The sequence below is a fragment of the Limulus polyphemus genome, unplaced genomic scaffold (assembly GCF_000517525.1).
Source record: "Limulus polyphemus unplaced genomic scaffold, Limulus_polyphemus-2.1.2 Scaffold3114, whole genome shotgun sequence".
NCBI classification, from domain to species: Eukaryota; Metazoa; Arthropoda; class Merostomata; order Xiphosura; family Limulidae; genus Limulus; species Limulus polyphemus.
Window position 1 is genome coordinate 94,731 of NW_013668724.1, and position 12,537 is coordinate 107,267.

General features: G+C 34.0%; 1 protein-coding gene across 1 annotated transcript in view; it reads right to left on the reverse strand.

The window, feature by feature from the left end:
• LOC106468690 (elongation of very long chain fatty acids protein AAEL008004-like) overlaps positions 1-480 on the reverse strand; it is a 62,506-nt gene extending 62,026 nt beyond the window's left edge. The window contains exon 1 of the mRNA XM_013929128.2: positions 343-480. Coding sequence (XP_013784582.2) covers positions 343-400 — 58 coding nt within the window. The 5' untranslated portion in view covers positions 401-480. The remainder of the gene's footprint in view (positions 1-342) is intronic.
• Between the last annotated feature and the right edge of the window lie 12,057 nt (positions 481-12,537).

The window sequence follows — 12,537 nt, forward strand, 5'->3', positions numbered from 1 at the left end:
CTTACAATAGTTCATGACTTACAGTACCATTTGATTTAAATAAATGCTTAACTTTACAATAGAACTTGATTTTTTAGAGGGGGTAAAACATATTTTACATAACTCTGTTTGTTTGTAATTGAGCAAAAAGCTACACAAAGGGCTATCTGTGTTCTGTTTACCACGGGTATCGAAACCCGGTTTCTAGCATTTCAAATCTGCAAACATACCGCTATGCCACTAGGAAGCTCATAAATCTGAACAAACGTCTCTGGCTTACTTATTTAGTTTTAGAGGGCGTTATTAAACTTTGAATATGAAACCATAAAGTGACACAAAGACTTATAATTCAAGAGGTCTTACCTCCTGCATCAAGAATCCTGGTATAAGAGTCTCGCAATGAGTCCAGTACCTTCAGCATTTCTGTTTAATATGATTCCTTGTTTCTCTATAAGAAGTGTTCCATGAAGTGTCCAGACTGATCTCTTCTAGCTTGCTTCTTTCAGTACCTAGACTCTGGTTGGCCTCATATAGCTTCACACTTGGATATTGACTTCAAACACCTGCAAAGTTAGAATGAGAGCTAATTCACACCTAGTTGGCGAATGTAAGTTATGTTTACTCGGAAAATAATATTTTTTCCTGTTTTGATTCCACTTATTCGGTTAATACCCAAGTCATACGGTTATCGCCTGAAATATAAGATTATTTAACTGAGTGCTATTACTAGTACTAGGTCATAAGACAAAGGAAGCGACATGAAAGAGAGGTCATGTGGCATGAGAACAAAATAGTGTATAAAACACATGCAGTTCCTAGCTGTGTTTGGTCGATGTCTCACCATTCTTTATAGCATTATTACTAGTACTCACACTTTCCGAGTTTTCTTTTCTGACTTATCAGGTATTTTATTTTATGCATCTCAGTCTTCTTAACGTTCTATAGACTATAATATTGTTACCTATAACTACAAGCTGAATTGTTTTTAATCGACTTTAGCGCTTTATTTGTATTATAATCTTCTGTTTATAAAACAAAACATCGGTTATCTCTTCAACTCTTTGTTTTCATACCGTAATTTATATCTAGTCTAAAATAAAAACAACAGGTCCTAACACTAAGCAATGTCGCCTAAGCTGTAGGCACTAATCATATGAACTTATATAAGTAAGGAAAGAACATTAAGCAATGTCGCCTAAGCTGTAGGTACTAATCATATGAACTTATATAAATAAGGAAATAACACTAAGCAATGTCGCCTAAGCTGTAGGTACTAATCATATGAACTTATATAAATAAGGAAAAAATGCAACATTATCTAAACTACACTATATCTACTATATTCATGGCTGATGAGGCTTTTCGTAAAATACCAGAGCTCTTCAGGCTGGCTAAATTACGACAGATATAGTAATGGTTGAGACAATATTTATGTTATAAATTACTTGAATAACAACTGTCTTGGTTAGAACTAAATTACTTTGCTGAAGAGTAAATATCCCTTTTTTAAAGTCATTAAACTTCAGAATTACGCTTATGATTTTTATTAGCATGAATTATTCATTTATTTTGACAACAAACTGTTTGGTATTATATTATCTATTTTGTTTTGAATTTACTCGTCATTCAAAAAATCTGGCATATCAGTAAGCTCGTCTTTTTGATTCGGGAGCGGATCAAGTAACCACAGCGTCAACATGAGAAGACTACAACAGTAATTTTAAGAACTTATAAAGGTAAAGAGGAATGAAATAATATGCATCCTGGACTACTGTTAATAACGCTTAATATTGTAGTTTGAGCTACGTTTACTAACACTAAATATTGTAGTCTGAGCTACGTTTACTAACGCTTAATATTGTAGTCTGAGCTACGTTTACTAACACTAAATATTGTAGTCTGAGCTACGTTTAATAACGCTTAATATTGTAGTCTGACGTACGTTACTAACACTGAATATTGCAGTCTAAACTACGGACTAACACTAAATATTGTAGTCTGAGCTACGTTTAATAACGCTTAATATTGTAGTTTGAGCTACGTTTACTAACACTAAATATTGTAGTCTGAGCTACGTTTACTAACGCTGAATATTGTTGTCTGACGTACGGTTACTAACACTGAATATTGCAGTCTAAACTACGGACTAACACTAAATATTGTAGTCTGAACTATGATTACTAATATTGGATATTGTAGTCTGAACTATGGTTACTAACACTGTGTATTTTAGTTTGAACCAAAGTTATTAACAATAAATATTGTAGTCTGAACTAAGAACATATGACATGTATGTTTTCTTCCATAACTAAAGTAAAACATAAAAGTAAATAATCTTATTAGCTGTAAAAATTGTAATTATATTTTTTGTATGAGAAAGAAAATTGCTTACCCGCAGTAACGACGTGAGCTTAAGAAATATATACGTCTTAGTTGCTAAAAGGGCAAAACACGTTCATTTCTTTTGGTCTGGTTGTCCTTCTTTGAACTCTTAGCGTTACCAATATTCAATGATGTTACCTTGAAATGAATGGCGTTATATAGTTAGTTACTGTGGTTTTGAGAGAGCGATAATTTGGAAACACAAGTGAAATGTGAAAGTGACAGGAATGCTGAGAAATCTTGAAAAGATCTCTAATGTAAAGAAGTCTCTTTCAGTGTTCCATTACGTTTCTTCAAAATGCTGCTTCCTCTGTTTCAGTCAACATGAGATTGCGTGGCAAACTAGAGACAACTCAGTCGCGACCTGAACACTTTGTGTACTGTTACGGCTGGTTTTTCACCTGTTGTTATCCTAACATTTATTTACAGATTCCGTGTTTTCGAGGTATATTCATGAGAATTTACTCAGGTTTTCTTTAGTACAGAACTGAAAAAACAGTCTAAACATGGGATGGTCTCTGAATATTTAACGGACTTAATTTGCAGTGTATACAGAGTGATCTTGATCACGTTGATGCGTGATACGTACTACTAATTGTACGGTAAATGTAACTGTAACATAACTTTGGTAATACTGTCCTTACATACTTGTTTGTTAAAATACTCCTGTTTCTACCAAAAATGTATGAAAAACGACACAACAACATTAATTACATCAGAAAAGTCAAATTTATTTTTCTTTAAATTGTAACGTAAACTATCTACAATATTCAATTGATGGATACCATTTGGTATTTATATTCTTAATCCTTTAACTTCCATAGGTACATATATATATATGCCCCTTCTAAAGCACTGCCATGGGTATATATATGCCTCCTTCTAGAGCACTGCCATGGGTACATATATGCCCCTTCTAGAGCACTGCCATGGGTACATATATGCTTCCTTCTAGAGCACTGCCATGGGTACATATATACCACCTTCTAGAGCACTGCCATGGGTACATATATATACCACCTTCTAGAGCACTGCCACAGCAGTTTGGAATTTTGTATGACTTCAAAGAAAGGATATTCACTTTGAACCTTCTCAAAGTTTACCAGTTTCAAGTTTCAGATAAATAACGAAATATCCAAAACATGTGCATTCTTGTTTTCTGCTGTGTATTTGTCAACATGGCGGTGAAATAGTTAAACCCTTTCCTCAGTCGTTGTTCTTTTGTATCACCTCTCTTGATCTCTGTGAATAACGAACTATTATTTGTTTTCGTGAACATGTGGGACTGTCGTCTCACCTCTCTTGATCTCTGTGAATAACGAACTATTATTTGTTTTCGTGAACAAGTGGGACTGTCGTCTTTTATTTTTTTTCTATAAAAGCTTACTTACTATAATCTTTGATACAGTAATCCAAGGGGTAGACGAGGTCTCCACCCTACTCACAATGGGCTAATTCATAAAGAACTTGTGTTAAATTATTGAATAGTCAGAATCAGAGAAAACGGCCCATTAGCGCCATCGGATTTCATATGGAAAGAAGAAATTGCAATATCATCTCACACCGGTCTATTTGATTAAAAAGTTGTTAGATTATTGAATTCCAGGTTCAAGGAAAAATATCACGACTTTCATTTAAACAGGAAATGATGATTTCAGTGGTCAGCTAAACCGACACAGTAGTAAACACATTACTTTGAAATACGACACACGTAAAACGTGTACAAAACGTTGAAGCTATAGTTTTGGTACAATTAAAACGTATTGTGAAACTCCACATCCTTCCACCATCGTCAGGAGTACAGCATAGGTCCAAAAATATATCCAGTTCACATAATATTCAAATAAAGTATATTAAATAGATTCCCATACTGGGTTTATTTACTCCATAGGCTGAACTATCTTTTTGACACCTTATTTTTGTTTTGAATAATTTCTGAATGTTCTCAAACATTTTATTCCAGTACAAGTAGGTAACGCAAATGTAAGTTGCATGTCACAACGATATTTTATTTTCGTTCCTCTTAGCTGCTATGAAACTAAGTTGAAGTAGAAGGTTTTCAGGAAATCCTATAAAGACTCTTATCATGAATACGATTAACTCTAAAACTCATACTAATTCCACATGTACATCAAAGACTTTACATTATATTCAGATAACTATTTCTTTCTAATGCCTATTATCTTACATATATTGATTTATACAGTGGTGTAGGAAGGAGTTTCAAAGTGGGGTGCGTGGCTAGACATGCAGATAGTATAATAATACAACTTACAGTTGCTATATAAGTCAAATATGTAAAAGTGGGGGTGCTACAGCAACTGTGGTTCTGACGCTTCTAGATTTATAGAAAGAACTTGTGATCTACTAGTAATACTATTTTATTTTTTAATAAATATTGTGTTTATTGTCACTACATCTTTAGTTTGACGATACAACAACCTTTTATTATAGCTGTCTTGTAATGGTTTCTTTTGCTGGCTGGATTCTTTTTCGGATTATTCAGTAAAATTAAAAACTTAAAGTCCAGTCCACTTATTGGTAATGAAAGTGTTTTATTTCTGAAACTACAAGTTACACAAATGTAACTTATAAAAGTTCCATGTAGCTAATGATAAGCCTAACTCCACGATTAACGCTAAACGGTCACTTACTTCCTCACTTCTCTCGTATTTACGGTACATCTTGTATCTCTATTACTTCATTGAAAACACAAAATCCAAATTTACAGCACTGAACTAACTAAATGGAGAGACTCGCTAGTCAGTCAACAATTTCTACAAGCTACTCTATCCTAACTCGAATTTTTATACTTTCAAATCGCTTCTCATCAGGGCCGGATTTGGATGAAGAGAGGCCCTAGGCTATTCCACTTGTGAGGCCTCTCCCAATATCACACCCACCATGAAAGAGTGTTTTAAACAAAATTCAGTGAAGCCGAGGATGATGACGGGTGTTTAAAAGTCCGCAATTCACAATCCCTCCTCTAAAGGACATAAGATGTTATTGTTAAATACCGTAGTGATTGAAAAAAATACATAAATGTTAAAATCAACATTGTGAAAAACTTTTGCAATAACCGAACTTTGTAAACATTTTGTGGAATAAGCAGGAATCTTTAGGAAAACGAAATTGTAAGTTTGCTGTTATATTTTTTAAAAAAACCTTGAGCTTACAAATTTTATTGGCTAGGAAGTGTTAATAAGATGATCGTGACTGCCTGACAGTGTGTGTGAGACACTTTTAGATCCTACTATATGTTGTCATTAAACAGTCGGTTTTAAAATACATATTGTTACGTCTCTCTTCGTTTGTTAATTTTCCGTATAATTTATTTCCGATGAAACTTCAGCGACACAAGTCCTTTCTTAAATAAAACTAGTTTATTCCCTCTCAATACAACTTTACAATACACTTAATTTCCACAGTCACTTTTACTTAATTACACGCTATAATTCACAACGATTTACGCACTTTACTTCCGCTGTCGTAACAATATTAAGAAACAAAGAAACTACAATCATCAAATACACTAAGACTAAAAAATGTTTTTTTTTCTAGCCTTCCTCATAGCACAATCATTCAAAAGTTCATCAAAATTTGTTTGTCTAAGTTTGTCACTTTCAATGCATAGAATGCTCAGTGCGGACAACCTCTCTTGAGACATTGTGGCCCTTAACTCATTTCTAATTCTTTTGAGTCTTGAAAAAGACCTCTCTCCCGAGCAGTTAGTGACCATTAAGCTAAGAAATAGTCACATGATTGCTCCCACATTAGGGAAGGTCATCTGAATTTTTTCCTTGTATATAAGTTGATAAAAGTCTATATGAGACAGAGAGTGCTCTTCTGTAGGCCTATGGCTCTGTCTCACGTACAAGTGAAAGTGCAAAAGTTCATCAGTAAGTTTCAGGTCAACATCTTCTGGGTATGCTTCCATCAACAGTTCAACAGCTTGCTGAATTTCTTGCTTAGATGCTGTCAGATTAGCAAGAAAGGAAAACATTTGTGCAACATCACTGTACACAGTAGCTCTTCTTCTTAAATTGGCATCAAGTGCATCTAGTATAGGAATAAAGAATTTTATCCTAAACTTATCTCTTGAAGAGAGTTCATCTAAGGTATCAGGAACAGGTGCATTTCCTTGCCGTTTCCTTACTTTTTGTCTCCTTGTGACAGTTCTGTAGTTAACATTTGGCAAGGTGGCTTTTGCTTGTTGCTCAAGCTCATCCAAATCTTCTCTAACTTTGCTTAAAAAATCCTGAAGTGAACTGTACAAACATGCACAAGTACTCAATAACAGTTCTGATTTCTGAATGGCTTTGCTGACCTTGTGAAAATGACGTAGCACACGGGTCCAAAAATGTAGCATAAACACAAATTCCAGTTATTCCATTTTCTGCAAAAGATTGTTAGCTTGAAGCCTGGTATCACCCTTCTCATTAACATCAGAGTACAAATGATTGAGGGCATCAGTGATAGCTCTGTAACTTTCCAAAATAGCTTCTGTGGCTTTTGCATGTGCCTCCCACAAATTGTCTGACAAATATTTAGGCACTTTTGACTGAAGTTGCAGAAATGATTTTAGAACTGCCCATCTATTTGTGGAGGATGAAAAGAAGGTATAAATTTCATTGATAATGCCAAAAAAGTTCACTGCATCAAGGCAGCAATCAACAGCCGACCGGCCCACTAAATTTAAAGAGTGACCAGCGCATGGAATGAATCTTGCAAATTTGTTTTTTTCAAGTATTTTTTGCTGCATACCATTGTACCTACCAGCCATGTTGGCAGCATTGTCATAAGACTGCCCTCGGCATTTTCTAAAGTCAATTTCAAGCTCAGTAGTCAGATAGTCAAACACTAAATCAGCCATGCTTTCTCCTGAGTGGTCTTTTAGATCAAGGAAAGTTAAAAATCTCTCATTTGGTAAACCGTCTTCAGACGACACGTATCTGATAATTAAAGTCAACTGATCAGTATGTGAAATGTCAGGGTGGAATCTATTGACAAGCTGAAATATCCAGCCTTTTTCACATCATTCAGAATTGTGTCCTTAACTTTTTTTGCCATGAGTTGAATCGTTTCCTCACATACAGTTTTTGACGAATAAGAGGGATTTCTTGATCCAGAATTTCCATACCGATTGATATGAGCGAGTAAAAATGGATCAAATTTTGCTACTAGTTCTAAAAGACCAAGATAATTGCTGTTATCTGGATATCCAAATTGTTTGTTGTTTCCTCTGAATGGTAAGCCTCGTTCTGCAAGAGTGCATATTACAGCGATAATTCTCTCCATGACATGTGACCAGTACTGTTGTTCTGCTTTTATTTGTTCCTCTAGCTTTGAAGTTAATGTTTGCCCTTGCTTCCTTGTTAGGTAGGTCAACATGGTATTCCTGTACTTTTCTGAGATTTCATGAGTTTGGATAAGATAGGAGTTATTCCATCATCAAACCCTTCAGAAGCTAAAGCTGTAGCAGAAGATGCAACGTTTAGATAAAGTTTACAAACAAAGCAATAAATCCGGCCTTTTGAGGGAGAATACACAAGCCACTCTCGGCTATATGTTTCCCCATTGACTTTTGTTGAATAAAAAAGAGCTTTTGTGCACAACCTGGACTGCTTTTTGTATGCTTGCTTGGAATTTGAAAATGGTCCACAACGATGCTGAACTTGAGAGGGGCCCTCTCTACCCAATAGGATAATTCTGTCCACAAACCAACGTCTGTTACAGTAGATCTGTGTTTGGCATCATCTATATCTGCATCTGGAATAGCTTGGACTTGGCCAACCTTACCAGGTGTGAGCTGAAAATTCTGACTATCCACATTATTTTCTTGTGACTCTTTAGCCTCTCCCTGTCCGGTGACTCTTGAATTAGTTCTTTATTTTCATTTTGAGCTGGCATCATGTCTGCTTAATCATAATCAGCTTGCTATTCCACGTCCTGCTTCGCTGTTTCTGTTTCAGGGAGGTTTTCTTCCGGTTGAATGCTAGTAGTTGGCTGGATAGCTCCACCACACTGATTTCCTTGTGTTAGTATCAATGTCTCTGTTTCACTGCTGGCACTTGTTGCTTCTGCCTGTGGCTGATGCAAACATCTTTACCATATCATTTTCAAGTTTCTTTCTCTGGCACTTGCTAGCACCACTTTCAAATCTTTTACTCATGCTCAGATTAGAATCTGAAAATAAAAAATAAAATTAATCTTCAATAGTTATAAAAGAGACATAAAAACAGTCACCGACAACAAAAAGCCACCTGGCCCTATCTAGGTTGTCTGAATGCATATGAATTGAAATGAAAGAATACAAAAAACCAAGAAAATGAACAGTATTGAGGAAATAGAATAAAATAATAACAATAATTAACAAGTTTGAGAACAACCACACGCATACACCATTTGGCAATGCAAAAAAAAAAGGATACACTCATATATTCACACTGAACAGGCCATTCATCTATCTACTCCCATCCCGTCACCAGGCAACTGCCAAGTCATTTCATGCAGAATATTTACAGTTTGCGGCCAAGTGGCCACATCTACCTTAATATTATTTCATTCAACTATGTAACCAATATATATGCATATACACATACATACACACATGCATGCATATACATATATACATATACAAACATATTTTACATATACTTGTATACATATACACACATACATCATACATATACATACATACATATACACCTATGCATACACATACATACACACATGCATGCATACACATATATACATATACATGCATGCATATACATATATACATATACACATACATCATACATATACATACATACATATATGCATACACACATATACATATACATGTAACAACTGTATAACTAAGCAGTTATTAATATGCTACAATTAAAGACCAGAAAGGCCTGTCATGTTTACTATTTAGTTGTATTTCCCAAACTAGGAGAATTTGCCCTTTCTGAAGTGAAGACTGAACTAAAATGATTATTTAAAGCTTCGACTATCTCACTATTATTTTCAATTATCCTGTCGCCTATTTTTAAAGGTTCTATCCTGTCTTTCATTTTGTTGTTGACTTTATAATACTTAAAGAATTCTTTTGGATTTTTTTTTTTCATCGCTAATCTAATTTCCCTTTCACTTTTACTTTTCTGTATCATCCTATTTAACTCATTCCTTACAATTTTATAAGCAATTCCATCCTCGTCCCTTTTAGTCTGTCTAAATATTTTATGTTTTTTCTTTTTACTATATTTCTATTCCACCATAAGGGCTTACTTTCTTTATTTTTATGAATAGATTTGTATGGAATACACTCTCTCTGAATTTTACCTAACTTACACTTAAATATTTCCCACATTTCAATACAGCTTTTATTTATAAATTCCCTGTTCCAGTCTATTGCAGCTAAGAGATTCGTGAACTTGATAACCATATACAAAATGAGTATGCTTTTTCCTATCGTTAACAATGACGCTACAAATCAGCGTAGTTTTATTACTAACCTTACTGATGAAAACAACAACGTCCTCTGCGACTCTGCAGATACTTGCACAGTTATCTATCTCATTCCTTTCCTGGAAGGACAAAATCAATACATAAATCAATGCTAGTGTCAAGTTATTGGCTTAAGACAGTATTATTATGAAATGGATTGCAAGGAAAATTACTGATGGGTTGTTTAGAGACTACAGTGTGTTATGACAGCATGTGTAAGAAAGGCCTATGACAGGGTCAAAAATGTTATACACCTTGACCGGAGGCCCCCTATATTTTGAGGTCCTAGGCTTCAGCCTGCCAAGCCTATAGGTAAATCTGGCATTGTCTGCACCAGATGTCTTTTTTTCAACATTGTTAATTTCACAAGATGGTAAGTTACTACTATTATCATGTTCTGGTTTTTTAAGAAAAGATTGAACATATTGAGAAGAAATGTATTTACAAAGTTGTTTGCTTATGCATTGCATTATGTCTGTATAATAGTTTTTATTTGATGTAACATGTTCTGTCATTGGACTTGTTCTTCTGGATTATAGATAATTATATAACAATTGCTACAAGTTACATTCACTATGACACAAGTTGTAATCATGGTTCACAAACATTGTTTTAACCTAACCCTCTTTCCACAGGAATCTTTTTTTTTTTCAAATGTCACAAGATTTTAGTGAGTACATTCAAAATTTAATTAAGCTACTTTCTTTTCATGGTATACCAATACATATAGCATAAAAACATAGCTAATAATCCATATTTTAATAGTATGCAAGTTTTAAATTCTTAGTTTTATAAAACAATATTTTAAAATATCCTCAATTTTCCCTAGTATGAGAATTGTGGCATTTTTTCCCTATGCATCCTCTCTTCTCTAATTTATTTACCACCCCTTCAAGAAGTATGAAATTTAATGTAAATTACTCATTATAATATCATCATAATTTTGGCAAAGCATAATTTTCATAATCTTCAATCTTATTTGATTACAGAGAAGAAAAAACAACGAAAAATTCATGACAGGGATTTAATTTTTAAGGGAAAGAAACTTTCCCAAACTCGGGTGTTCAGGGATTTGGTTGTCCCCCTTCAACACACTTAAGATTAGTTATCTATTAAATCATGATAGTGTTTGATATGGGTGAAGAAATGGAGAACTTAAGTTCAAGTTGTGTGTGATAGAAATTAAAATTGCAGAAATGTCTGGAGGCACCAGTGGCAGAGAAAAAGGTTGAGGCCAGAAAGCTGACAACAATGGAGAGAAGAGAAGGTGACAAACATTCAGTAAAGCTAATTGAAACAAACGTCCCATGATCAGGGTCACTAGGTGGCTGGGGTCTGTAATATATCTAGGTTTAGAGGCTAAATACTTGTTGTATGGGGAAATTGCTTTATGGGGCACTTGTCATAGTGTGTAGAGTGATGTGTTTCTCATTTTTGCATTTTGATAGTAATTGAGTACTGGATATGTTAATCTTTCATTGACTGATTGAAGGTTATGTGTTTTGTACATAAACTTAATCGGAGTAAATTTAGGAAGCTTTAGGGCTAATCTTAAAATTATTTTTTGTTGAAGTTGTAATACATTACAAATTTTTTTGGATATGTTAAAGTTGACTTGGCACCCATACACTATTAGTGGGTATATATAACCTAAATAGATTTTAGTAATGGTATATGATTTGCATCCTTAATTATTTCCACCAATGAGTCTTAGATGAGTATTTTATTTACTGATAAATTTGTTTATGTTCCTAAAATGTTCAGCCCATGTAAAGTGGTTGTTGAAAGTGATACCTAAAAACTTGACTAAGGGGCATAATTTTATTTCTACTTTTTAATACTTTTAAAATGGGTTTATTTATACTTCGACAGAAAATAATGCCAGTTGTTTTAATTTGATTGAATATTACTAGCCAATCATTACACAAATCTACTATAGTATCCAGTGCTTTTTTAACTATTTGTCGCTATTAATGGGTTTCGCAATATGCTCCAAAGAGCAATATTGTTTGCATACAGTGAAAAATATATACATGTTAAGTCCAGAAAGGGTATCTTGTTTACAAAAAGCATGTAGAGGAGTGAAGAAAAGACTGAGTCCTGCAGAATCACTGCTGAAATGTTGAATGACTTTGATAAAGTTTTGTTAACTTTAACTAATGCTATACAGTTTGTTAGGAAGTTAGATATCCATATGGTTGTTGTGTTACTAACTTTCATGTTGTATAAGCAGTATCTAATGGCATAGTGCCAGACAATATCAAAGGCTATTTAATGTCTAAAAAATATGGCTAAGTTTGCTTGATTATTGTTAAAAGATTTGTAAGTTAATACAGTGAGTCTGGTTAAATGGTGAACTGTTTGTCTACCTTTGTGGGAGGAGTTTTGAATATTTGGAAATAGAGTGTTGTTTTTGCAGAAATGGAGTATTCTGTTGGATACAATCTGTTTGTTTAACTTAACAGATTATTAGATTAATTGGTCTAATATTGTCAGGGTTAGAGGTATTTGAAGTGGTTTTGGGAATGACTGTTATTGTAGCTTTCTTTCAAGTATCAGGGTAGTATCCTGATAATAATGATAAATTCATGATATTGAGTAGGGAAAAAAAGAAGGTTGTTTGATGCATTTCTAATTATTAGGTTTCATATTTCATCATGTCTGGGTGATGAGTTTTTGAGG